The sequence below is a fragment of the Elephas maximus genome, chromosome 5, assembly GCF_024166365.1.
Source record: "Elephas maximus indicus isolate mEleMax1 chromosome 5, mEleMax1 primary haplotype, whole genome shotgun sequence".
Lineage (NCBI taxonomy): Eukaryota > Metazoa > Chordata > Mammalia > Proboscidea > Elephantidae > Elephas > Elephas maximus.
The window spans coordinates 124,873,800-124,900,397 of NC_064823.1; the positions used below are offsets into that span (position 1 = coordinate 124,873,800).

Here is a 26,598-nt window from a genome sequence, read left to right on the forward strand (position 1 = left end):
ATTTCCTCAGAAATTATTCAGACATGAAGGAATGTAATGCAATAAAGACCTTTTTATTCTTAATATTCAGACTATGTTTTGGCCCCAAATAGTTTTTTCTATCTTAGGAAGCATGGATTGTTTCATTACGTTTCTGTTTCCATAGAAAATGTTCAGCTGGCTTCATTCTTTGATGAAAGAATGTTAAATAAACAGGTAAGATGGGTTACAATTTGGTTGTTTGATTCTCTACTGGATGAAGAAAACACTTCTACCATATCTGGTGCATATTATGGCATACTAATTTAGCATTGTCATAAGTATAGATGAATTATTAATATAATTTACATGTTTAAATATTTACTCATTAATTTATTTAGTTCACCTATTTTTTTTTTTTTTTTTTTTTTTTGCAGGGGGAAGCCCTGGTGGCACAGTGGTTAAGAGCTCAGCTGCTAAAACAAAAGGTTGGCAGTTCAAAACCACCAGCTGCTCCTTGGAAATCCTATTGGTTATACTCTGTCCTGTGGGATTGCTATGAGTCAAAATTGACTCGATGGCAACAGGTTTGGGTTTTGGAATATGTTGTAATTGTACTTAATGATGATAAATGGAAAAGGGAATAAAATAATTGCACAGTATGGTATAGGTGTCACTAGGTGCCAATAGATGGACCTGGAAATCTGCTGCTGATAAATCAGCCATTAAAAATTCTGTGGAGCCACAGTACAGGGGAAGTCAGCACAAACGGACTAATCCAAAAGCAAAGAAGTTTCCTGAATACAACCAAACACTTTGAAGGACAGAGTAGCAGGGGCAGGGGTCTGGGGACCGTGGTTTCAGTGGACATCTAGGTCAACTGGCATAAAAAAGTGTATTAAGAAAACTTTCTGTATCCCACTATGGTGAGTGGTGTCTGGAGTCTTGAAAGCTAGCAAGTGGCCATCTAAGATGCATCAATGGGTCTCAACCCACCTGGAGCAAAGGAGAATGAAGAACACCAATGAGACAAGGAAAATATGAGCCCAAGGGAAAGAAAGGGCCACATAAACCAGAGACTACCTCAGCCTGAGACTGGAAGAACTGGATGGTTCCTGGTTACCACCAATGAATGCCCTGACAGGAAACACAACACAGAAACCCTGATGGAGCAGGAGAAAAGTGGGATGCAGACCTCAAATTCCAGTAAAAAGATCAAACTTAATGGTCTGACTGAGCCTGGAGGGGCCCCAGAGGTCATGCCCCCTGGACTCTCTATTAGCCCAAAACTAAAACCACTCTCAAAGCCAGCTCTTCAGACAAAGATTAGACTGGACTATAAGACATAAAATGATACTGGTGAGGAGTGTGCTTCTTAGCTGAAGCAGACACATTAGATTATGTGGGCAGCTCCTGTCTGGAGGTGAAATGAGAAGGCAGAGGGACAGGAGTTTGTTTAATGGATGTGCGAAATACAGGGTGGAGAGAAGGAGTATGTTGTCACATTGTAGGGAGACCAGCTACTGTCACATAATAATGTGTATATAAGTTTTTATATGAGAAACTGACTTGAATTGTAAACTTTCATTTAAAGCACAATAAAAAAAACAAAAAAAAACTCTATGGAGCACAGTTCTACTCTGACACAGGGGTGCTATGTGCTGGAATCAACTCAGCAACTGGTTTTGTTTTATGATATAGAAAAAGCACAAAGAGTAGGACTGGCACACCGGGAGAAGCAATCAAACCCTTCTGGAGATCTTGACATTAAAGAAGAACTGAACTGAAATTCACAAAATGAGTTAAAAATTCCACAGGCAAGTGTGGTAGAAAAAGGATCTCCTAGCAGAGAGATCATGTGCAAAAGACAAAAAAAAAAAAAAAGAGATTTCCAGCAACTTGGCCCATTAAACTGATGGCAAATGGCCATCTTCCCACCACATAGGAATGCTGAACAAAAAAATCACACACGCACACACACACACACACACACACACACATAAAGTTAGATGATTTCAAAAACTGGAAAGAAAATGTAGATCTGGAACAAAAAGAGATATGAAAGCCAGAATTTTCTTCCCTCCCCGGAGAACTTGATGAACTGGTTCTATGGAAGCCTTCTCCTCCCACCTGTAACTCCCAATCACACACACACATGCACACACACATACACACACACACACACACACATGCACACACACACCAGGCACTATGGACTGGGGTTTAACATCTACTCTCGGACATCAGATGCAGTTGCCAGCTGCACAAGGAAAGGAAGGAGCTTTAATTAATTCAGTCATAAATCTGGGATTTTAGAAGGGCCACTTTGGCCATGAAAGAGGGAAATAGCAACTAAAAGTCCTTTGCCTACTGGCCCAAGAAATCGAATAGGAAGCACACAAAATCTATTTTGGGTTTGGGGGGAGGGAGAAGATGATGTTTAGCTCTGGTCAAAAATTATAATCAGTACTTGGAAATGAACTTCTAAGGGTGAGAGTCAAACAATGGAGTTAGTATAACACACAATATATTAGATTATACCATGATAATAGATATTGTTGTTGTTAGGTGCTGTGGCGTCAGTTCTGACTCACAGAGACCCTATATACAACAGAACAAAACACATTCCAGTCCCATGCCATCCTCACAATCATTGCTATGTGTGAGCCCCTTGTTGAGTCCACTGTGTCAATCCATCTCATTGAGTATCTTCCTTTTTTTTGCTGACCCTTTACTAAGCATGATGTTCTTCTCCAGGGACTGGTCCCTCCTGATAACGTGTCCAAAATAAGTGAGACAAAGTCTCACCATGCTCCCTTCTCAGAAGCTTTCTGGCTGTACTTCTTCCAAGACAGGTTGGTTTGTTTTTCTGACAGTCCATGGTACATCCCATATTCTAGGCCAATGCCACAATTCAAAGGTGTCAATTTTTCTTTGGTCTTCCTTATTCATTTTTCAGCTTTTTCACACGTATGATGTCCTATAGGGTCTCTATGAGTCGGAATCAACTCGACGGCTGTGGGTTTGGTTTGGTTTTGAAGTTCGTTGAAAACACCACGGCTTGGGTCAGGTGCACTTAGCACAGCTTTGCTTTGTAACATTTAAAAGAGGTGTTTTGGAGCAGATTTGTCCAAGGGAGTACATCATTTGATTTCTTGACTGCTTCTTCAACAGATGTTGATTATGGATTCACATAAAATGAAATTATCGACAACTTCAATATTTTCTCCGTTTATCATGATGTTGTTTATTGGTCCAGCTGTGAGGATTTTTATTTTATTTATGTTGAGGTGTAATCCATACTGAAGGCTGTGGGCTTTGATCTTCGTCATTAAGTACTCCAAGTCCTCTGCTTTCAGCAAGCAAGGTTGTGTCATCTTCATATCACAGCTTGTTAATGAGTCTTCGTCCAATCCTGATGCCTCGTTCATCTTTACATAGGCTAGCGTCTCAGATTCTTTGCTCAGCAAACAGATTGAATAAGAATGGTGAAAGGGTACAAACCTGATGCACATATTTCCTGATTTTAAACCACACAGCATTCCCTTGTTCTGTTCAAACAACTGCCTCTTGGTCTATGTACAGGTTCTTCATGACAGCAATTAAATGTTCTAGAATTCCTATTCTTTGCAATGTTATCCATAATTTGTTATGATCCACACAATTGAATACCTTTACATAGTCAATAAAACAAAGGTAAACACTTTCTGGCGTTCTCTGTTTTCAGCCAAGGTCCATCGGACATCAGCAATGATATCCCTGGTTCCACGTCCTCTTCTGAAACCAGCCTGAATTTCTGGCAGTTCCCTGTCAATATACTGCTGCAGCCGTTTTTGAATGATCTTCAGCAAAATTTTGTTTGCGTGTGATATTAATGATATTGTTCTATAAGAATGGAGCATTTAGAGGAAGATTGATTAACAACCTGCAAGATGCACATGATACAACCTTGCTTGCTGAAAGTGAAGAGGACTCAAAGCAGTAGTTACTGATGAAGGTTAAAGACTGCATCCTTCAGTATGGATTATAGCCCAACATAAAACAAAAATCCTTACACTAAACCAATAAACAACATCATGATAAAGGGAGAAAATATTGAAGTTGGCAAGAATTTCGTTTTACTTGGATCCACAATCAATGCCCAAGGAAGCAGAAGTCAAGAAATTGAAGGATGTATTGCACTGGGCAAATCTGCTGCAAAAGAACCCTTCAAAGTATTAAAAAGCAAAGATATCACTTTGAGGCCTAAGGTGCACCTGACTCAAGCCATAGTATTTTCAGTTGTCCCATATCCATGTGAAGCTGGGCAATGAAAAAGGAAGACTGAAGAACTGATGTCTTTGAATTAACGGTGTTGGCAAAAGGTATGGAATATACCATAGACGCCAGAAGAACAAATCCTTCCTGGAAGAAGTACATCCAGAATGCTCATTAGAAGAGGGGATAGTGTGACTTTGTCTTATGTACTTTGAACATGTCAGTTATCAGGAGGGACCAATTCTTGGAGAAGGACACGATACTTGGTAAAGTAGAAGGTCAGTGAAAAGGAAAAACCTCAATGAGATGGGTGGACACAGTGGGCTCAACAAAGGTCTGAAACATAGCAAGCATTGTGAAGGTGGTGCAGGACAGGGCACCACCTTCAAAGGATTTAAAAAAAATCTTTTATGATTTTTTTTGTTTTCGTCTCCGATGATACCTATAATTATTAGGTTACATCACTTCCAGCTGAGTCCTCATCATACCTTGGTCCCTTTTCATCTCAGCTTATTATTATTGTATCTTATCCTGTTTGTCATTCTGTCCTTTTCATTGGTCTGTCCTCTTCATTGGTCTGTCCTCATGACTTTCTGTTTTATTTTTTCGAAATTATGTCTACTGGATGCTACTAAACTTACAAAAATAGATTTCTGTAATGTTCTTCTGGTAACTGTAATTCTCATTATTTAAATGGCTGTGGACTTTCAGGATAAAGTTCTTTCATTTTTTGTACAGTTTTTCATTGTTGTTTTTTCCAGATCTTGGTATTGATTTCTTTTTTTTAAAGGCACCATGTAGGATTTTTGTTGTTTCTGTTTTTTGCTTATCCTTGAATGAATGCTTGTCCATCCCCTTTCAGTTTGGGAGTCAGTTGAATCTCTTTCTTAGATTTGGAGAGCAGATTCACATGCATAATTCCTAAATCAATTCTCCATGTCTAGCAGTTTTCACCAAGTATAATTCTTCAGTATCAAGGTGTGACTTTCTTCTACCTCTGCTGACTGGCTTTCCAATGCTTCGTATCAACTGAGTGTGTGGAGATGTGCCACCTCCAACTTGTATTGTTATTGGGTTCTTATAACATTTGCCTTCATCCCTATATTTGTAGGAATTTAATTTCCAACAATATAATATGCTGCCTCCAATTTCTCTCTATACCCTGCCCTGTTATTTCTGATGAATGAGGAAATATATCAAAGAGGACAAAAAATAACAAAAAAAGATCTGATCACTATGAAAAATGATACTGTGCACTGCAGATGTAAATTTATGTTCTCATTGCTATATATAGACTATGGTATCAGACCTTGGAGGACAGGCAAATTGCTTTTCCCATCATCTTTCAGGCCAATGGCCCTTCTATGTTTTATGACATAAAGTACATATCAATCACAAATTTTTTTTATTAATCCTGTGCTGTGTGCTTTGTAAACAATAAAAATTCTTACTAGATTCTTGCAATAGCTTACCAATCAGAATCAATTTTTAGATTTTTTTTAAGTCCTTATTTTTTAAAATATGTATTTTTATTTTAGTTGGATACTTGGGAGAGGGTCTTTTTTTCTTAACATTTTGTTGTGCTTTAGATGAAAGTTTACATAGCAAATTAGTTTTTCAATCAATGATTTTTATATAAATTATTTCATGACATTGGTTACAATTTCCTCAAGGTGTCAGCACTTTCCCAGTTTCCTCCCTGGGTTTCCCCATTTCTGTTAGTCAGATTTCCATGCCCCTCTCTGTCTTCTCATCTTTGGATTTAGGTTAATGTTGCCTTTTCGGTCTTGTATAGTCTATTGTTCTAAGGAGAACATTCTTCATCCCTGTTATTGTTTACTTTATAACCCAGTGCCATCAAGTCGATTCCGACTCATAGCGACCCTACAGGACAGAGTAGAACTGCCCCATAGAGTTTCCAAGGAGCACCTGGCGGATTTGAACTGCGGACCCTTTGGTTAGCAGCCATAGCACTTAACCACTACGCCACCAGGGCTTCCGTTTAGCTCTGTCTATTGTTTGGCTGAAAGATGGCCTCCACAAGTATCTATGGTTTCAAGTTAGAAGGTTATCTTAGGGCAAGAGTCTTGGGCGGGGGGGGGGGGGTTCCTCCAGTTTCTTTCAGACCAGTAAATCTGACTTTTTTTTTTTCTTTAATTTGAATTTTGCTCTACATTTTTACCCATTCTTATTGGGATCATCTATTGTGATCTGAGTCTGAGTGGTTGGTAGTGGTAGCCAGGCCTCATCTAGTTCTTTCAGTCTCAGATTAGAGGAGTCTGTGGCTCATGTGGGCCATCAGTCCTTTGGACTAATTACTTCCTTGAGTCATCAGTTTTCTTCATTCTCCTTTGCTCCAGGTGGGAAAAAACCAATAGTTGCTTCTTAGATGGCTGCTTACAAGCTTTTAAGACCCCAGATGCTACTCACAGGCTAGGATGTAGAACACTATCTTTATAAACTGTATTTTGCCAATTGATCTAGATGTTCCCTAAGACTATGGTCCTTAGCTTTCATGTCCAGTAGTTCAGTTACAATGTCTAAGTAGTTTCTATAACTATCCCCACTATACATGCTATTATGTATATTAGTGTACACACAGTGCTTACAAATATGTATGTAGAGATATCCACGACCATACCTATACTGGGAGAGGATATTCCTTAATCTATCAGATTAATACATTTTAAAAGGGAAGGAAATTCTGGAATTTCTGTCTTTAATCTTACTTTGCTGTGATAAGAACACGGATGAGCTAGACTGCCATCTATATATATACACACACAACCTTACTTGCTGAAAGTGAAAAGGACTTGAAGCACTTACTAAGGAAGATCAAAGACTAGAGCCTTCAGAATGGATTACACCTCAACATAAAGAAAACAAAAATCATCACAGCTGGACCGATAAGCAACATCACGAAAATACTGACGCTGTCAAGGATTTCATTTTACTTGGATCCACAATCAATGCCCATGGAAGCAACAAGAAATCAAATGGCTTATTTCATTGGGCAAATCTACTGCAAAAGACCTTGTCAAAGTGTTGAAAAGCAAAGATGTCACTTTGAGGACTAAGATGCACCTGACTCAAGCCATGATATTTTCAATCTCCTCATATGCATGTGAAAGCTGTACAGTAAAAAAGGAAGATGAAAAAAAAATTGATGCCTTTGAATTATGGCATTGGTGAAGAATATTGACTATGCCATGGACAGTCAGAAAAAGAAACAAGGCTGTCTTGGAAGTACAGCCAGAGTGCTCCCTAGAAGGAAGGATTGTGAGACTTCCTCTCAGTACTTTGGACATGATTTCAGGAGGGACCAGTCCCTGGAGAAGGATATCATGCTTGGTAAGTAGCGGTACAGAGCAAAAGAGAAAGACCCTTGATGAGATAGATTGACACAGTGGCTGCAAAAATGGACTCAAACATAGCAACAATTGTGAGGATAGCACAGGAACAGGTAGTGTTTTGTTCTGTCGTACATAGGGTCGCTATGAGTCGGAACCAATTCTATGGCACTTAACAACAACATATATACAGCACAGCCCAGTATTCTACTGTTGCCAGCTTCCTGAATTGCAAACATAGTGAGGAAGAGAAAATGCACTCTTTCCGAATTTCTATCTTTGTAGCCCTGTAATTGTTAAGGTTGTGTGTCAGCTTGGCTGGGGCCATGATTCTCAGTAGTTTGGCAGTTGTATAATGATGTGATCACCTCCATGATATTTGATAGAATGTGATCACCTCCATGACAAGATCTGCTGTAAGTAGCCAAGCAGTTGAAAGGGAGTTTCCTTGGAGGTGGGGCCTGCCTGCAATATGGGTGGACTTTTCTAGCAAGGGTCCTGGGCTTTTGTTAGCTCTGGATCCTGCAGCTGGCTCCTGTTTTTCTGACCTCTGGTTCTTAGAACTTGAGCTAGCAGCTTAGCTACCATCTTGCCTGCAGAGCTTGGGATTCATAAGCCTTCACAGCCTATGAGCTAGATCCCTACTCTCTTACTTGCTGATCTTCAGCTCACTAGCCCCTGTGGTTACACCAATCAGGAGAAGCTTCCAGCCTGACTCACAGACTTGGGATATCCCAGCCTCTACAACCATGTTAGCCATTTCCTTGATAAAAATCTCTCTGTCTCCCTCTCTCTCTATATATATATTTATATGCTCTTACTGGTTTTGCCTCTCTAGAGAACCTGGCCTAAGACAAGCCCCAAACCAAAGAAATGATGGCTCTACAGAGTCATGGTTAGACATAGAGAAATGTAAGTCCAGACGAAGATTGTACCACTTACTAGTTATAGGAACTTGTACAAGTTCTTACTCTCATTGAGCTTCAGTCTTCTCATTGATAAAAATGAAGTCGAGATGACGTGATTAGATGAGCTAATATACATAAAGTACCTTGCACATATTAGCTCCTCAATTAATAATACTTATTATTTCAATTAAGTGTCTGAAGTTGTATCTCCCTCTTCTGACATTTCAATCAAAAAAAAAATTTCCCTTCAGAATCAAAGAATAGAAATATTTCTACTTTTCTGTGAAGAAAAAAAGATAGGTACTAAGTGAAAAAGATAGGGAATAATGTCAGGGCTACTATCATTCAGCGTACCCTATTTGTTGCTAACAATTTATTTCTGGTTTCATTTTGTTCTGGGAGGAAACTTAACACACACACGTATACATAAAATCTTATTGGTGGGAATTTTCTATAATTGTAAAAATTGGGCAAAGAAGGAATTTATGGCAAAAACAGATTGAAACTAAATTTGTTTGGAGAACAAAACATTACTACCTGTGATGTTGCATAAGACTGTTACTACATTAAGGGAACACTTTAAAATACAGAAATTAAAATCACCATCTTCCTACACTACAATACACTACAATTTTGTAATTACTACATCACAAGTTCTTTGAAAGCAATGATTAATTTTTATATCTTTCACGTCTCTCATTGCATAGCAAACTTTGAGATCCTTTACGGCTAAAATCATTATCTTTTGTAGGTCCACAATATTTTATTTCTAGACAAAAATTTATAATATTTAAATACCAGACATTTGATTATATATTTTTAAATCATTTAGGTTTCTTTTCTGACCATCAAGTCAATTAGGGATATTAGGATCTTACTCACCGTTTGAGGTACAAAGGAATGATCCTATTCTTTGTGACGCTAGCTGTACCTTTATGATCTATCTCAGACCCCAGATTCCTTTTATCAGAGTGTGGACAGCAAGGTAGAAAAACAGTGATTGGCTTCTGAAACAGATGTGTTGACGGGTGCTGAACATGAATCAGTGGGCTTGTAGATACAACTGAGTAGGAAGTATCTTGCTTTGTTTTTAAATATGCCACCAGAGCAGAGTCAACTGGTTGAACCTAAAAAAAGAGAGAGAAAAAAAAATATGTATACATATATGTATGTATTCTCATATTTTAACAATGAATGCAAAATATCAGCATATTCTTAAGCCAATTTTCTGAAAATTTATACAACTCTTCCTTTGAAGTTTATTCCCAACCACCCTAGACAATGGCACCATAGCATCTCTTGAAATACTAGATCTAAAGTCCTTTGAATTCATTTGGCACTCATTTCTTACCTTCATATTTATTTTCTCAAACAGGGGAGGATTCTATATGATGCATGTTGCCATCAAGTTGAGTCTGACTCATAGCGACCCCATGCATTGCAAAGTACAACTGTGCTTCATAGGGAAGTATATTGCCAGGCCTTTCTTCCAAGGAGACTCTGGGTGGGTTCAAACCACCAACATTTTCGTTAGTGAAGTGCTAAATGTTTGAGCCATTTAAGGACTCCTAGAGTATTTTAGAGTATGCACAGTGCCACAATATTAGAGATAAGCAGAGAGACAACTGCTACTGGGTTGACTCCAACTCATGGTGATCTTCTGTACAACAGAACAAAACATTGCCTGGTCCTACATCATCGTCACAATTGCCAGCATCTTCAAGTTCATTCATTCACTATGAGTCAGAATCAACTTGACGGCAGTGGGTTGGTCAAGTTCATTGTTGCTGCTACTGTGACAATTCATCTCCTCAAAGATCTTCTTTGCCATCATAGGCCCTCTATTTCACCAAGCACAATGTCTTCCTCTAGCAATTGATCCCTCCAGATGATGTGCCCAAAGTGAGTCAGACAATATTCTGTTTTGACCCATAGAGTTTCCACTGGTTAATTTTCAGAAATATTCCCAGGCCTTTCTTCCTAATCTGTCTTAGTCTGGAAGCTCTGCCAAAGCTTGTCGCCCTGATGGTATTTAAAAGACCAGTGGCATAGCTGCCACCCTCATAGCAACACACAAGCCACCACAGTACAACGAACTAACAGATGGGTGGTGGATCCCAGTATTAATACCAAGTATATGAAAATACGAGGTCTGTTGGCACAGCAGTTAAGAGCTCGACTGCTAACCAAAAGGTTAGCAGTTCAAATCCACCAGCCATTCCTTGAAAACCCTATGGGGCAGTTCTACTCTGTCCTATAGGGTTGTTATGGATCAGAATCATCTTGACGGTACAGGTTATATGAAAACAGATTCAAAACATAAGGATGCCTACAGGACCATGATCCTACTTGGAACATACATATATGTATATGTATAAACCAAACCCGTTGCCGTTGAGTCAATTCCCACTCGTAGTGACCTTATAGGACAGAAAACTACCACATAGGATTTCCAAGGAGCAGCTGGTGGATTTGAACTGCCAACCTTTTGGTTAGCAGCTGAGCTCTTAACTACTGCACCACCAGGGCTCTCTCTTTCTCACTCTCTGTCTATATATATATATATAAAAGGTTACACATATATGCATATACATATATATATGCATATATATGTAACCTTTTTTGGTGTAGTGTGCATTACATATACACAACTATAAGGGCCATAATTGAGAAAGGTGGGAAAATTTGAACGTAGACCATATATTAACACTGTAATATTTAAGAGTTCAGCTGCTGACCAAAAAGGTTGGTAGTTCAAATCTACCAGCTGCTCCTTGGAAACCCTATGGGGCAGTTCTACTCTGTCCTATAGGGCCACTGTGAGTTGGAATCTACTCAACAGCAACAGGTTTGGTTTATTATTTTATTCATGGTTAATTTCTTGATTGTAATCATTGTATTATGGTTGTAGAAAAGAATGCCCTTAAGAGAATGTGCTGAAATTATTGGGGATGAAATATCTTGATGTCTGTCTCTAATGAAATCTCAGACATGTAGAGAGAAAAAAGATAAAGCAAATGAGTCAAAAGTGGCAAACATTGGTTATCAACTTAAATCATTCTGAAGTTTGAATATATTCAAGATAAAAAATATTTGCACACTATAAACCCTCACGGCCTATCTTCTATTATACTTATTAACAGTTACTGATTAAATTTACACTGAGGTCTTAGTTAAATTGTATAGGGAAATTGGCCAAAGCAATACTCCATTAATTTATAAAAGAACACAGCATTTGAGCCCCTTTTAAAAAAATACTTCCGAAATCCGGGTTCTCTGTCCTATGTTATAAATAGCTGTGAAACACTCTTAATTGTAGGCAACAAGATGACCTAGAAAACAAAATAGACACTTTACATAATTTCTAATTAGAACTATTGTTAGATCAAGTGATCTTTAGAAACTAGAAAAACAAGACTGTAGTCTCATAAGTGTTTCCTCTCTCATAAGTATGGCTAGTAATAAAAGTGAACATATTTTCAAAATTGAAAAGTTTATGGAAAATAATTATGAATAAAATATTCATAAAATGTTTTCTACGTAATCATCACTTATCAATTACAGCAACATACTGGGGGAGATAAACAGGAGTGCATGGGCGAAGAGTTGAGGACAGAAGGACAAAGATTATTTAAGGAAATAAATCCTCTATAATTGACATTGCCATACTTCATACACTCTGAGTAATGTTTATACACATTAAGTCCTTATTCCAAAAGAAGAGCTAATGTTTCATAATTAAATATAGCCAATTATTCACCATCATAAATATTTCAATTGATTGGCTTCATTCTTGTCATTCTCAGGTAGAAATCTTATAAGAATACCCCAATGTCTGTCATCTGCTCTATTATCGGTAGGTGCACAGCATATGTTTTTGTAAATAAATATCATAAACTAAGAAAAACAAAAATAGGTACAGAAGTCTTTTAAATAAGGCAGGTATTTATTTTGGAGAATAAGAATCTATATACTCAAAATTATCACTGTATCACTATCTGCTAGGTCATTGCAAGTATAAGAGAAGAATACATTATATTGTTTAGTGTTTGTATCCTCTTCAACCTTTAGGACCATGCTTAATGACCAAAAATATCTATATCTAGAACTCACCAATTTTTAATATTTACCTTTAATTGTACAAGCACTGGCGAGCTGAAAACTCCTGGAGGGTAATTTAAGGATATCCGGGAATCCATGCTTGGTTTAAGAGTAAGGCCTTTCTTTGTTACTGTGAAGGACTCTTTCTTTAAACAAGACACAACAGAAAAGATGCCCAGCTTGTAAGCTTTCACTTCAGCACAGGTTCCCTGTATGGATTAAAGGACATTAAAACAAGCTACAATGTCGTTTGGTGGGCAATACATTGCACACTCTGTGGACTCTGAAAAAAGTATATATTTGCTGTCCATGTATTCTCTCACTATTTGGAGTGATTCCAATAACTCAGAATGTAGGATCCTTTCATGAGATTAAGGTGGTATTGTTTTTAGCGTCTCTGGAGTCGGCACTGACTCATGGTGACTCCATGCACAACAGAACAAAATGGTGCCTGGTCCTGCACCATCCCCATCGTCAGTTGCAGATTGAACCATTGTGATCCATAGTGTTTTCACTGGCGGATTTTCAGAAGTAGGTCTCCGGACATTTTTATTCCCTAGGAATTGACTATGGCACTGGGTTTTTAGTCCGTCTTTTTTTTTTTTTTTTTTATTCTGGGAGCTTCCCTGAAACCTGGTCGGTATCCTAGCAACACTTAAGCCTCCACTGAGATACAAGTGGTTGCTGTGCTTGAGGTCCATTGGCTGGAAATCTGAACCTGGGTCTCCCACATGGAAAGCAAGAATTCTACTACTGAGCCACCACTACCCATGAGATTAAGGTAAAAATAGATAATTAGGTGTTTCTCAAATTTGTACTATATAATCGAAGCGAGAGAAATATATTTCTAAATTTAAATTAAATTCCCAAAATTTATATGTATAGCAATCACAGTCAGTGTTTTCACAAGTATGAATTGCTTCTTGAATCCTAACTTCCTTTAGCCAGAATGGACTTTACATTTCTTTATGCAGGATAGTCAATATTGTATTAGGGAATTCCAAGGACTGAAATGTCATCATTTAGGTAGTTTACTCAAATGCCATATCGCCTGTACTGTCAGCAAATTTTCCTTCTGAGAACTCGTAATCTCTTTGGGTACTGAAGTAAAGTCATTTTCTCTATTTTTCTCCTTTGTAGAGTGGGAGCAGATGACTGCAGAGAGACATATTTGTGTTTCTTTTTATACCATGACATTTAAATTTGAGGTGCATAGATGTAGGCAAGTATTCAAGCTTTTTTATCACACAAAAGGGAACTGAGTGCATAAATGAAAACAAAATGATCTACACATATAATCACCAAAGCTTAAAATGAGGAGGAAGATTTAGAAGTAATTTGGTCTATTCAGGCTTCCCCAAACACCAGCTGGGCTCCTCCCCAGCATGAGTGGATAATCATGTACACACATACAAAAACATTTCAGGGACAATCACACGGAAAAAAAAAAAATCTCTCACTTGAAAGCTGACTAAGGAAGAGATTTCACAATATCACTGCATGAATCTATTGTTGGGAAAATTCAGGGCATGATGAATGTTCTGAATTGGCTGCAGGGAAAAGGTCTTCTGGGAACTGCTCGTGGTTGTCATGCTAAAGCATTTAGACTACAGTTAGCAGCAGGTGCTGGGAAGCCCATGGAGTCCTGGTGGTGCAGTAGTTAAGAGCTTGACTGCTAACAAAAAGGTCAGTGATCTGAAGTCACCAGCCACTCCTTAGAAACCCTATGGGGCAGTTCTACCCTGTCCTATAGGGCCACTATGAGTTGGAATGACTCAACAGCAATGGATTTTTGTTTTTTTTTTTTTGGTTTTGGTTTTGGGGAGCCCATAAGTGTTTTTAAGCAGAGGAGTGTCATGAACAGAACTCTGACGATGGTTTCTTTGACTCCAGAATTAGAATTCTTAAATAAATGTGATATGACTCACATAAAAAATTTTGGAAGGGATTCAGAATTTAAATTTTCTTAAACTAAAAATAGGGAGAACTACCATTAGAATACTAAAGTAAAGAGAAAAGTAAAAGCCCTTATTTTTTTTAGTCTAGGCAATGATTCTCTTATTTTTCTTTTGCTTTGGTTATCCACTAATCTATTTACTAAATACCTTAAGTGCCCATTTCATGAAAGCACATGTGCTGTAAGCAGTTTTTGCTTTTATGACAGTCAGATGGACTGGCCAAGATTAAAAAGCTGCACTCAAGGGCAGCGCTGCCAGACTATTACAGGCTACCTAGACTTAATATAAAAGATATTAGTTGCATGAATTGGACCAAGTAATTAGAACAGGCTTAACTTTCATATTCAATTATATAAGATTTTTTATAGCTCAGAGAAGATCCAATTCAGAAACGGGAGAGTTGTATTATAGTTCTACACACATCGAAAATTTTATATAAAGCTGAAAAGACAAATATTTTAGTAGTTTAAAAATGTGTTCATTAAGGGTGGTAACAAATTTGGAAATGGGCAGTGGTGACGATTGTACAACATGGTGACTATAACTAATACCACCGAACTGTACACATAAAAGTGAATGAAATGGCAAATATTTAGTGGTATATATTTTACCACAAAAAAAAAAAAAAGAGAGAAAGTTCAGTGGCCTGCAGAATTTGCTAGATGTTAATTCCCAACAACTCTATGCTGAGCTTTATAATTGCATATATTCTGTCTTCCCACACTACGAATTCCCAAACTTTGAGAGGACCTCAAAGTTATTACAATAAAGCCTACCATGAAAAATGATCATTCATTTATCAAAATGATAATGTATTTATTTATAAGCTTCCTTTTATCTTTTTACATGTCATATCTCACCTAATCCTTACAAACCTATCAGACGGACACTATTATTTTGTTCATTTTTCAGATGAAGACATTGGGTCACATCAAGGCTACATAGCTGGTTCAAGTTCATATAGCAAAAAAAGTGTGGGAACCACATTTCAGTCCAGCCAATCTACCTCCAGAGCCCACATCCCACTACATATGCTGTTTTCAACATGATACCATTTACAGATTTAAATAGCTCACAGGCATACACACACACACTAAATACCATTTACAGATTTAAATAGCTCACAGGCATACACACACACACTAAATACCATTTACAGATTTAAATATCTCACAGGCATACACACACACACTAAATACCATTTACAGATTTAAATATCTCACAGGCATACACACACACACTAAATACCATTTACAGATTTAAATATCTCACAGGCATACACACACACACTAAATACCATTTACAGATTTAAATATCTTGCAGGCATACACACATACTTACTTTTTTATTTTTATTTTTTACATGTATTCTCAATGCAAGAATGATAATAAATAAATAAATAAAAGCTACTATCATTGGGAAATTCTAACATTTTTAAATTTAGACTGGAGAGCCATCACATTCGAGATGTTAGTCTCAAGAACAGAACTAACTGGGCCAAAGAAGTCAGTTTTGTTTTCCAGGTGTAAAAAATAGTATTTGCTAGGTCCTATGTTTTTTATGCCCAAGTTCTCCATTTCAAACTCTGGTCAATAATTTCTGTCCTTTGATTTTCATGGATGGTAAAAAAGCACTAATGTACTCTCATTAATTAATTAGATTTACTATCAACCCTTCTATTTTTTTTTTTTTTTTTTTTTACCAATGAGCAGTTCTATGTACACTGCAATCTAGTAGTCTGAGTAATATTTAGAAAAGGAGCCAAACAGCAAATGTTAATGTAGCCAGGGAGGTACCAACCTTATAACTTCCTCTTGGTCCTTCCAGTGAATTTGGTGTTAGGTAACTTGATCGAAGGCTTATGTCAGACACTTTCACCATGATGTCTCTGTAGTTTCCCCTGTAACGTGCGGTAAATGGAATTGCAATGCCTATTGGGAATGGGATTCTCTTTTCCTGATCTGAGCACTCAATAATGATGACATTGCTGACCAACTCTTCATTTTCACTCACTATTAAAGAGCTCATGTTATTAATTATTTGACATTCTAGGTGCTGTAGAACATATGACGGTGCCGTAACATAGCAAGACACCTGTGGTCCAGTTTCATCATTCAGCACATCAAGAAACCTGCAGGATAAAAAATGGATGTAATTTTTAAACTTCTTTGTTTTATGTACTGTATAGCTAAATACTTAAGAGCACAAACTCGAGATCCACATTGCCTTGGTATGAATCGCAGTTCTACCACAATTCTGCTGCTTACTGACTCTGTGACTTTGGGCAACATACTCAACCTTTCTGTGCCTTGGTTTCACCAACTGTAAAACGGTGATAAAATAACATCTATCTCATAGGAAAGCCAAGTGAATTAAATGAACTATTATACATTAAAAACTTATAAAGTAGTGCCTGGCAAGTAAAAAAAAAAAAAAAAAATTTTTTTTTTTTTTTTTACCAATAAATACATAGATAGGTAGAGAAATAAATAAAACAACCAATCCTGTTGCCGTTGAGTCGATTTTGACTCATAGTGACCCTATAGGACAGAGTAGAACTGCCCCATAGGGTTTCCAAGGAGTGGCTGGTGGGTTTGAACTGCTGACCTTTTGGTTAGCAGCCAAGCTCTTAACCAATGTGCCACCAGGGCTCCCTGGCACATAGTAGGTATTATATATGTTAACTACTATTAGTGTTATTACTATTATTATTTAAGTGGTTTATTCTTTCCTGTTTTGATCACAACATGAATCTGAAGATTGCTGAGGCTTCTTGATAAGCCAAGTACTTAGACCTGAATATTTCCCTAAGTTTGGGGGGATGGTAAACATGTATATGATATTGAAATTGTCTAAATACATTAGGTCAAGTTATAGTATTCATTTAAATTTTAGTAAAACCTATAGATGTACAAAAGTACTTTCAATTTATGATTAATCATAGTAATTAGAAATAGAATATTTATAATCCTCAAAAAATCAATTCAAAAGCCTTATTTTTAACATTCATTTTCCAAAATTTTAGAGTCTTATAGATTTGAATTTGAAATCAATTACTTACTCTTTGTTTGACCTGAGACGTTGATAATTACTATTCAAATAGCTAATATTTTAGTGCTTTCTATGGACCAGGTTTTAGGCTACACATTATTTCATTTAATCTTTACAACTATGGTGTCAGGCAGGTACTATCATAATCACCATTTTACAGATAAAGAAACTGAGACTTAGAAAATTTAGCTTGCTAAAGATCATACAGATGGTGAGTTGTAGAACCAATAATTGAATCCATCTATCTTTAACGCCAAAGCTCAAATTCTCAAATATAATATCTTACCTCCTTAATCATTCCAGGGCACTGATTTCTTTATACATCACAAATTGAAACCAATACCTAATCCAAAATAGTGTGATGACTGAATAAGATAACACATTTAAACCTCTTTTTATGGATTGAATTGTGTCCCCCCAAAAATCTGTGACAACTTGGCTAGGCTATGATTCCCAGTATTGTGTAATCGTTCCCCATTTTGTGATCAGATGTAATTATCTTATGTGTTGTAAATCATAACCTCTATGATGTTAATGAGGCAGGACACAGCCTACAGGATTAGGTTGTATTTGTGTCAATCTCTTTTTAAATAGAAAAGAGAAATAAACAGAGAGGACAGAGATCTCCTTCCATCAAGAAAGAAGAGCTAGGAGCACAGCATGTCCTTTGGACTGGAGTCCCTGCTCTGAGAAGCTCCTAGACCAGAGGAAGATTAATAACAAGGACCTTCCCCCAGAGCTGATGGTGAAAGACAGCTTTCCTCTGCAGCTGGTGCCCTAAATTAGAGCTTCTGGCCTCCTAAACTGTGAGAGAAAAAAATTCTATTTGTTAAAGCCAACTACATGAGTATTTCTGTTATTAGCAGCATTAGATAACTAAAACACCTCTCATAATAATGGGTTAGCATAAAATAGGTACAAAATAAATGTTAGATCTCAACATTAAAATTATCAACTTGAGTTTCTTCTCTTGTTACTTCTCATTTTACACCACTGACATGATTGCAATATAGGTAGTATCAATGAGAAATAAGAGGATCTACATAAAACATAGCACTAATAACTAGTTCTAGAATAATCAGGTTTTGACCGGTTTTCAACCATTAGTAAATTGAATTTTATAGTGCACATAGCATAAAAATCTAAAATATATGTTGAAAATGAAAGATTCATTTACTTACACTTACAATTCTGAACTCATAAAATGAGAAGGAATAGAACACATCCAGCTTATTGTTCTGCTGGAGTATTCTCTGATGACGGTGATAATAGCGGTTCAGACAATGAGAAACATTGTTTAAAACAAAGGATGCAGTGTCACAACCTTGTATATCTTCAAGGATGACTCCTCCATGGTTACCAAGGACCCGTTCCCTAGAAACCAACTCAATACCCTCTTCTTCCAGAAGGCATGTTTCCCAACTGACAGATGAAGTAGGGCAAGGGGACCTGTAAATGGTTCCATTCCCCTTGATTCATATCACATAGGTCTAGTCCAGGCCCTAAAAAAACCACATCTTTTTTTTCTGGTGTTGTTTCCTCCTTCAGTCTGTATACACTAGGACAGCTACAGTAAAAGTAATAGGCTTGCCTTTCAGAAAGCTACCCAGGGAGAAATCACAACAGACTCTGAGCAAGGCTTTGTTTATGACACACATCTTTTATGTGGTATGATAGCTTCCTAGCCTGAGGGATTACAATGAGTAGTCATCTTCTTAAATATGCAAGCCAAGCACAATTGGTTTGAATACCACCAAGAGGAAATCAGCAACTAGTGAACACCTAAAGGAGGTGTTAGAGGGAGTTGTTTAGGCAATGACTCATTAGCTGATGCTTTGAGTCATTTCTGAATGTTAGGGATATGAAATATTATTGTTTTTCTCAAATGAAATGTGTAACCACATATTGACTGCTTTAGTCGTTGTTTTGCAGAGGCAGTAGTTTTTTCAGATCATGGAGGTCTTTCATGAATTGAATGCATTCCGATGAAGTCCATAGAATCCTTTGGATTTCCAAGCCTGTAGGGACATCACAAATAATTGAGCCCTACCCAACCCTTTCATTTTATAGATGGGATAAGCCAAGGTCAAGGTAGGCAAAAGACTTGTCTGAGATTGCAGATTCAGTTAGGGATGTTTTTCTGGAAATAGTATTCTGCATCTGAAAGAGCACCACACATCAGGGCAGAGAAAGGGGGGAGTGAGGGATGGTAGTGATTGGGAGGCGGGGAAAGTGAGGGCTGTTGAGGATGAAATAAACTAACATACTAACATTTAGCTGAGTGAGAACATCTGCAAAGTGGCATGGAGCTCAGCCTTTTACATGATTTTCTCTTTACCAATTAATCCCAGGAGACATACATTATTTCTACAAAAAAGAGAATGAGGCTAAGAAATGAGTCAAGTTACTCAGGGCCACAGAATTAGTATGTAATAAAATAAAATTTAAGTCTTTCTGATTTCCAAAGACAATTTTTTTTTTCCCACTATTCCTCATTACCTTCTAAGGGTATGGAAAAATGTAATTCATGAATATTTTATTTTATTTGAAGAAATAGGAAATTATTACACGTTTGTATAAGGGACCCTGAAAACCCGTTACCCTTGAGTTGATTTGATCCTGACTCATAGCAACCCCATAGGACATGTAGAACTGCCCCATAGGGTTTCCAAGAAGCACCTGGTAGATTCAGACTGCAGACCTTTTGGTTAGCAGCTCGAGCTCTTAACCACTGCGGCACCAGGGATTCTGTATAGGGAAGGTTATCTATGAAATAGATCAGTCTTTCTCACTTTTTTTAAGTCATGGGCTCTTTGAGAGTTGAGGAAAACTCTGGGTCATCTCCACAGAGATAAAATAGGTGTGAAGATATACATTCAGTTTTAAGAACCTCTCAAAGCTTATCCATGAGCCCCTAGACTTCTGCAAACACAGGTTAAGAATTAATGATAATTTGCTGGAGAGTGTAAATAAATCTGAAGACAGAAAATTCTCACCTCATTTCTGAACACACTGCAGCCTCTTAGTTTTGACTAATTATAATTGATAACGTAGTGTCTTAGAAAAGCATCCATGTTCAGGATAATTATATATTTTAACCACTTTCTTATCTAGTTAGGAGCCCTGGTGGCTCAGTGGTTAAGGTCGGCCATTCAAATCCACTAGCCGCTCCTTGGAAACCCTATGGGGCAGCTCTACTCTGTCCTGTAGGGTCATTATGAGTCCGAATTGACTCAATGGCAATGGGGTTATCTAGTTAATTCCTCCCCCCTTAAGGAAACATTTGTTTGCACCCTTAAGATATGAGGCAAGCAGTATTAGTAAGATCAGCCACACGTATTTTTATGGGATAGTTTAAGCTGAATTATTGATTTATAATAACTTCTGGAGATATGGAAAAGACATATAAAATTTTATCCATGTATAGATACTGTGTGTATTAACTACAAAAACACACCTATAAATAGGCATATATAATCCCCTCTCCCGTTGCATTTACTTACTCCTTTTCCATTATGTTATTCTTTTCATTTGCACTCTCTGAATCATTGGGAAGGAGACTAGTCACATATTTATTGAAGCTGTCATGTGTTATTGAATATGCGGTAATCTCTTCTCTTTGGCTTTCTGAGATCTCTTGAATTTCTCTTTCTGTTGTCTGGATTATGTCATGAATCTCTTCCTTGTTGCCATTTATGTTCTCAGCGGTCATGTGTTCTACTTGTTGATCATCTTTATTTTCTGCTTTATCTGGGAACATTTTGTTCTGTGAGTCTCCTTGTCCTGTTACATTTCTATTCAATGATGTGTTGTTTTCTTTTTCCATTAAGTCTGAACTCGTATGTGTTTTAATTTTTTTTATCTGGACTTGGTTCATGTAATGACTTTCCTCTCCATTTGTGGGGGAAAGAGCAACAGTCTCTATAACATTTAGCTCCCCTCTTGTAGCAATGTCTGTTGCTTTGATATCTTGAATGACGGACATTGTCTGTAGTGGAGTACATTCATCATGCATGCTGCATAAATTACACATCTCCTTTTCTTTTTCCTTTAAAAGTGTAGCAGCGCTTCCCAAATACTCGCTTATTTTCATGAGGCAGTCTATGAAAGTAATGATTTCTGCACACATACACAGAGAAAAAAGAATAAATACAAAACTAAACCCAATTATATTTCTGTACTGACATGCAAAGAGGTATGGAAAGATAACCTCAGAAATCAAAAAAAGACCCTTACCAGGCATTGAAGCTAACCTCTTTCTTGAAGAAGTCATTTTTACAACCGTCATTCGTTAGTGACAGATCTAGGAATTAACGCTTCTAGGAATTAGGGACAAACAACTTTTTAAGGTTGTTGTTGTTAGTTGCCATGGAGTCGATTCCAACTCATAGAGACCTCAAGTGTGCAGAATAGAACCGCTTCATAGGGTTTTCCAGGTTGTGACCTGTTGGAAGCAGATGACCAAGCCTGCCTTCCAATGTGCACCTGGATGAGTTCAACCCATCAACCTTTGGCTAGGAGTCAAGTGCTTAGCCATTTGTGCCACCCAGGGGCTTCCTTTTTGATAGTCCATAAAACCCAAACCCGTTGCTGTCGAGTCGATTCTGACTCACAGCGACCCTATAGGATAGAGTAGAACTGCCCCATAGAGTTCCAAGGAGCATCTGGCAGATTCAAACTGCTGACCTTTTGGTTAGCAGCCATAGCACTTAACCACTACACCACCAGGGTTTCCCCTTTTTGATAGTAGCAAAGAGTAAATCTAATTTCTCTTGCTCACAAAAGTGCTTTGAATATTTGAAGTATCACCATGGCTCCCTGGAGCCCTAGTGATTCAATGGTTAAGCTCTTGGCTGCTAAACAAAAGATCAGCAGTTAGAACCCACCAGGCGCTCCTTAGGAGAAAGACATGGCAGTCTGCTTCCATAAAAATTACAGCCTCGGAAATTCTATGGGACAGTTCTACTCTGTCCTGTAGGATTGCTATGAGTCAGAATCGACTTGATGGTGATAGATATGACTTACCATAGGACTCTTCCAACAGAAGTTGGTATCTCTCTCAACCATTCCTCATTTGGTATGATTTTGAGAACTGTTTTTTCTCCTCTGGCTGTACCATATTTTATGAATGATACACTTACAGTGTTGGTCCTAAAACTTAGCTGAACACTCCAGATTAGGTTTGACTAGCAGGAATATCATAACTACATTATTTCTGCTGGCATAGATGCTATATTTTATTGAGTGGTTTTTTAGCTACTATGAAAAATTGAATTTGGTTTACACTATGCCTCCTGCTGAACTTGTGATCATTGACAATTTTCAAATTAGTCTTCCAAAGAATAGCTCTGATCATACCAGTTCTCTGATCAGGACCTGCAGTAGTTACTCAAGGACTCCTAAATCAAGTCAAACCTCTTCACTCTGATGTAAACTCTCACCACAGTCATATATAATCTCTCACTTCCAGTTCCATTTTCTTATATGTTCATTCCTCTTCACATAGCTGAGGCCACCTGATGACCACTTGCTGGCAGAGCACCTCTCCAATCTTTAAAATACAATCTGAACTAAGGAAGATGTGATTTAAGGCTCCATAGCTCAGAATGCTTAGACTCATCACCAAATAATCTTTTCACTAGTCTGGGATTGTCTTTGGGCTTTCATTCTGACAACTTGTGTTTTGTTTTCTTTTGGTTTTGTCTTATACCAGAAGCCCTGTCTTTATTTTGATCTCCTGTCCTGGTAGCTGAGTTCTTCTAGGACCATTTTTAATGCTCCCCAGAGACTAAATGCCTTATTCTGAGTTCCAGCTGATGGGCTCTTTGTCCTGCTACCTTTGGACAGATTTCCCTGATACGTACACTCTGCTTTCAAGATTCAGTTGCTTATCCTATCTCCCCTGGATTCTTGATTGATGGGACCTACCTGCTTGACTTGATACCATGTTACCTGCTTGACTTGATACCATGTTATTTAGAGTTAGATTTTATGATGTCTCATACCTTCCTATCTGAAGTAACTCTTGTTGTCTGACATCATATTCTTTAGATGTCTTAGTGTACGCCTCAGCATCCATAGTTAGATATAGTCCCCCAAATTTGCCCCACCTTGTTGTGCATGTGTGGGGGAGTCCAATTCCATGTTTTAGACTACCCCAGTCCTCCAAGTATGTATTTTTGCAATAATGAGCTCATGCTCAAATAAGTCTAGAGATAGAATATTCTACTACAGTCTAGAAACGCTACTTTCTCTGCCTAAACTTGATCTATTCTTGCTTGTTTCTAAGCCTTGAATCCTGCTAATAATACCTCTGCCTGTAATGCTCTTTCAAGGCTCCCAATTTCCAGCTGCATAAATCCTGTTCATTGTTTAAGCTTCAGTTTGAATATCACATGTATTCTAGCAAGTTTTTCTACCCTAAAAGTGGAATCTTGCCTGATTTTGAACAAATAGGACATTATCACACATCCCCTATTGCTTCGGCACCCTAGTGGCACAGTGGTTAAGAGCTACAGCTGCTAACCAAGAGGCTGGCAGTTCAAATCCACCAGCTTCTCCTTGGAAACCCTATGGGGCAGTTCTACTCTGTGTGATAGGGTCGCTATGAGTCAGAATAGACTCAGTGGCACTGGGTTTGATTTTTTCTATTGCTTCTGAAGCCCTGAAGTATTTCATTCATATGTCTCTGATGGCAGTGGTCTCAAGTCCCTTGTATTATTATGTATTTGCCTTATCTTATTTTTCCCTTATGCCCTGTGAGAGAGACTCTGTCTTAACCTTGATAGCATGCTTCTCAGTGCCCCTCAGACTGGTACTCAATTAATATTTCTTACAGAAAGAATAAATAAGAGAAATACTTGCCTTGTGTCCAGATACTTCGATTCTCCTTGTCAAACTGTACCTGCAGTTGCTGGCAGGTGGAGTGCAGGGTCCCTGCAGTGTGCTCCAACAGCTGGTGAAGGGCCCCAATGAGCTCTTGACCCAGAAAGACCACTGTGGTTAGCCAAGTGGCCCCACCATCCTCCTTATAAAGGTCATCCCCTAGGAACGCCTGCTTTAGCATCAGGTTTTGTCTCCAAATCTGCTTCAATATTTGGCCTAGTTTACCTGAGCCCATGTCTTCTGTATCCATTTTATGCTCCAAAATTGGTATGCTTCTTTCTTGCCAGCAGAGCCTAAAGGTTTAGCAAATTCAAACTTGGCAATGCTTATTTCTCCTAAAATCCAGGAGATGATCCAAGTCTGCTAGCCAAGCACTTTCCCACAACATAATAGTTTATTCAGCTTGTTGTTGTCCAGTGAAAAGTTACTAGGTGACCAAAGAAGGGGCGTTTCTGCACCCGGGTGCCATTGTGTACAGAATAGACTAATCACACAATCCAACTCTCCACGTATGTTTTACAAATGCAATATACTTTGGAAGTCCCAAATATTTTTCAACTTTTGAGCAACAAAATTTGAATTCTGTGGCAGGATGAGAAGTTTACTAATCAAAGGTAAACTGTTTTAACAACATTTCTAATAAGATCCCTATGTGATACTTATAAATATATATGAAATGATATGATGTCTGGGGTTTGATTAAAAATAATCTAGGAATCAAGGGGGGAGGGTATAGGTGAAATAAGATTGGCTATAAATAATTGGTGAAGCTGGCTATGGTTACATGTGGGTCTTTATAGTTATTTCTGCTTTAGTGGAAAGAGCTTAAATAAGAAAGAGTCCTCTTCGGGTGCAAAGCCCATTACTATGGGTTCGAAAACCAAAATTCATTGCTGTCAAGTGGATTCTGACTCATAGCAACCTTATAGGATAGAGTAGAACTACTCCATAGAGTTTCCAAGGAGCAGCTGGTGGATTTGAACTGCTAACCTTTGGTTAACAGCTGAGTTCTTAACCACTGTGACACCAGGACTCCTACTATTGGTTAAAAAAAAAGTAAAGACTTTTTTTTTAGGTAAGTATAATTAGAATCTTCTTGTAAGGCAAGTCCGTGATGAGATTGAGATAGGCAGTTGGCTTCTTTACTCTTTGATAATTTTGCTCTAATTGGATAAAATGCCCCTCACTAAAAGAAAACAAACCTGAGCAGTGGTTTTCTCTGAACTAGCAAGGAGTCTTTACCATGTATAATTAAAATTCTGATACATCAAGTTCTCACCCACTGCTGCTTCCACGGTCAACACTTTTCATATGGGACCACTGCAACACAGAACTTGATATGGGGGTCCTAGGGGTGTGGAGAGGAAACCAGAACAGCCTCCTTCCTCCTTTCTAATCCCCTTCTTCTAATACAGGAGAACACAGCACCAGAGGGAAAGGGGAGTACATTCCAGACAAGCTCATGTTCTCTCAGACATACTGGAATGAAATAAAAGCTTTCCAAAGGGGAGCTGGAATTCTTCCCTCCCACAGGCATTGCATTATCTCATCTTAAGCACTGGGGTTCTTACAGCTACATTCATGGCACCTGGATAGAGATATTTAATGGCTAGATGAGGGAAAAACAAACTCAGTGAATAAAAAAAGAAAACCACAGGTATCAATAATGTCCAAGCCGCTTCTGTTTCGAAGAGTCTGAGGGAAAGGAAAAAGAAGGGGTTTTCTTCTCTACCAGAAATTTAATTTTTCAGTAAATAAAAGAAAGCTGGACTTTTTTTTTTTTTTTTGAAATGTGAGCCCATATCACATTACAGGTCACGTGGCTTTAATCCTTTCCAGCCTTGTCTCAATATTGAAGACTTTCTGGTTCAGTTTTATTTTATTTTTTCTCTAATTTCTGAAATATATGTGTGATTCTCAATAATTTTAATGAAAATGTACATATGGCTTTAATTCACTGCTAAATTTGTAAACCTTATACAGCATTTATTATGGGCCAGTGCTGAGGAGAGTACCCTCTAGGGCTTAAGAGGGAGTAAGACAAAAAATAACCAAAAAAAAAAAAAAAAACTAAACCCTTTGCTGTCAAGTCGATTCCAACTCATAGCGACCCTACAGGACAGAGTAGAA

The 26,598-nt window shown here is 37.9% G+C and overlaps 1 protein-coding gene across 4 annotated transcripts in view; it reads right to left on the reverse strand.

The window, feature by feature from the left end:
- Window positions 1–24,853, reverse strand: part of DTHD1 (death domain containing 1) — an 85,776-nt gene extending 60,923 nt beyond the window's left edge. For all 4 annotated transcript variants that reach the window (XR_007517686.1, XM_049886376.1, XM_049886377.1 and 1 more), the window contains exons 1-5: window positions 24,448–24,853; window positions 21,087–21,702; window positions 16,333–16,663; window positions 12,604–12,783; window positions 9,356–9,600 (exon numbers count right to left, since the gene is read on the reverse strand). Coding sequence is in view for 3 of the 4 variants with exons in the window: in XM_049886376.1 (XP_049742333.1) it covers window positions 9,356–9,600; window positions 12,604–12,783; window positions 16,333–16,663; window positions 21,087–21,702; window positions 24,448–24,718 (1,643 nt within the window). In the remaining variant the exon portion in view is untranslated. The remainder of the gene's footprint in view (window positions 1–9,355; window positions 9,601–12,603; window positions 12,784–16,332; window positions 16,664–21,086; window positions 21,703–24,447) is intronic.
- Between the last annotated feature and the right edge of the window lie 1,745 nt (window positions 24,854–26,598).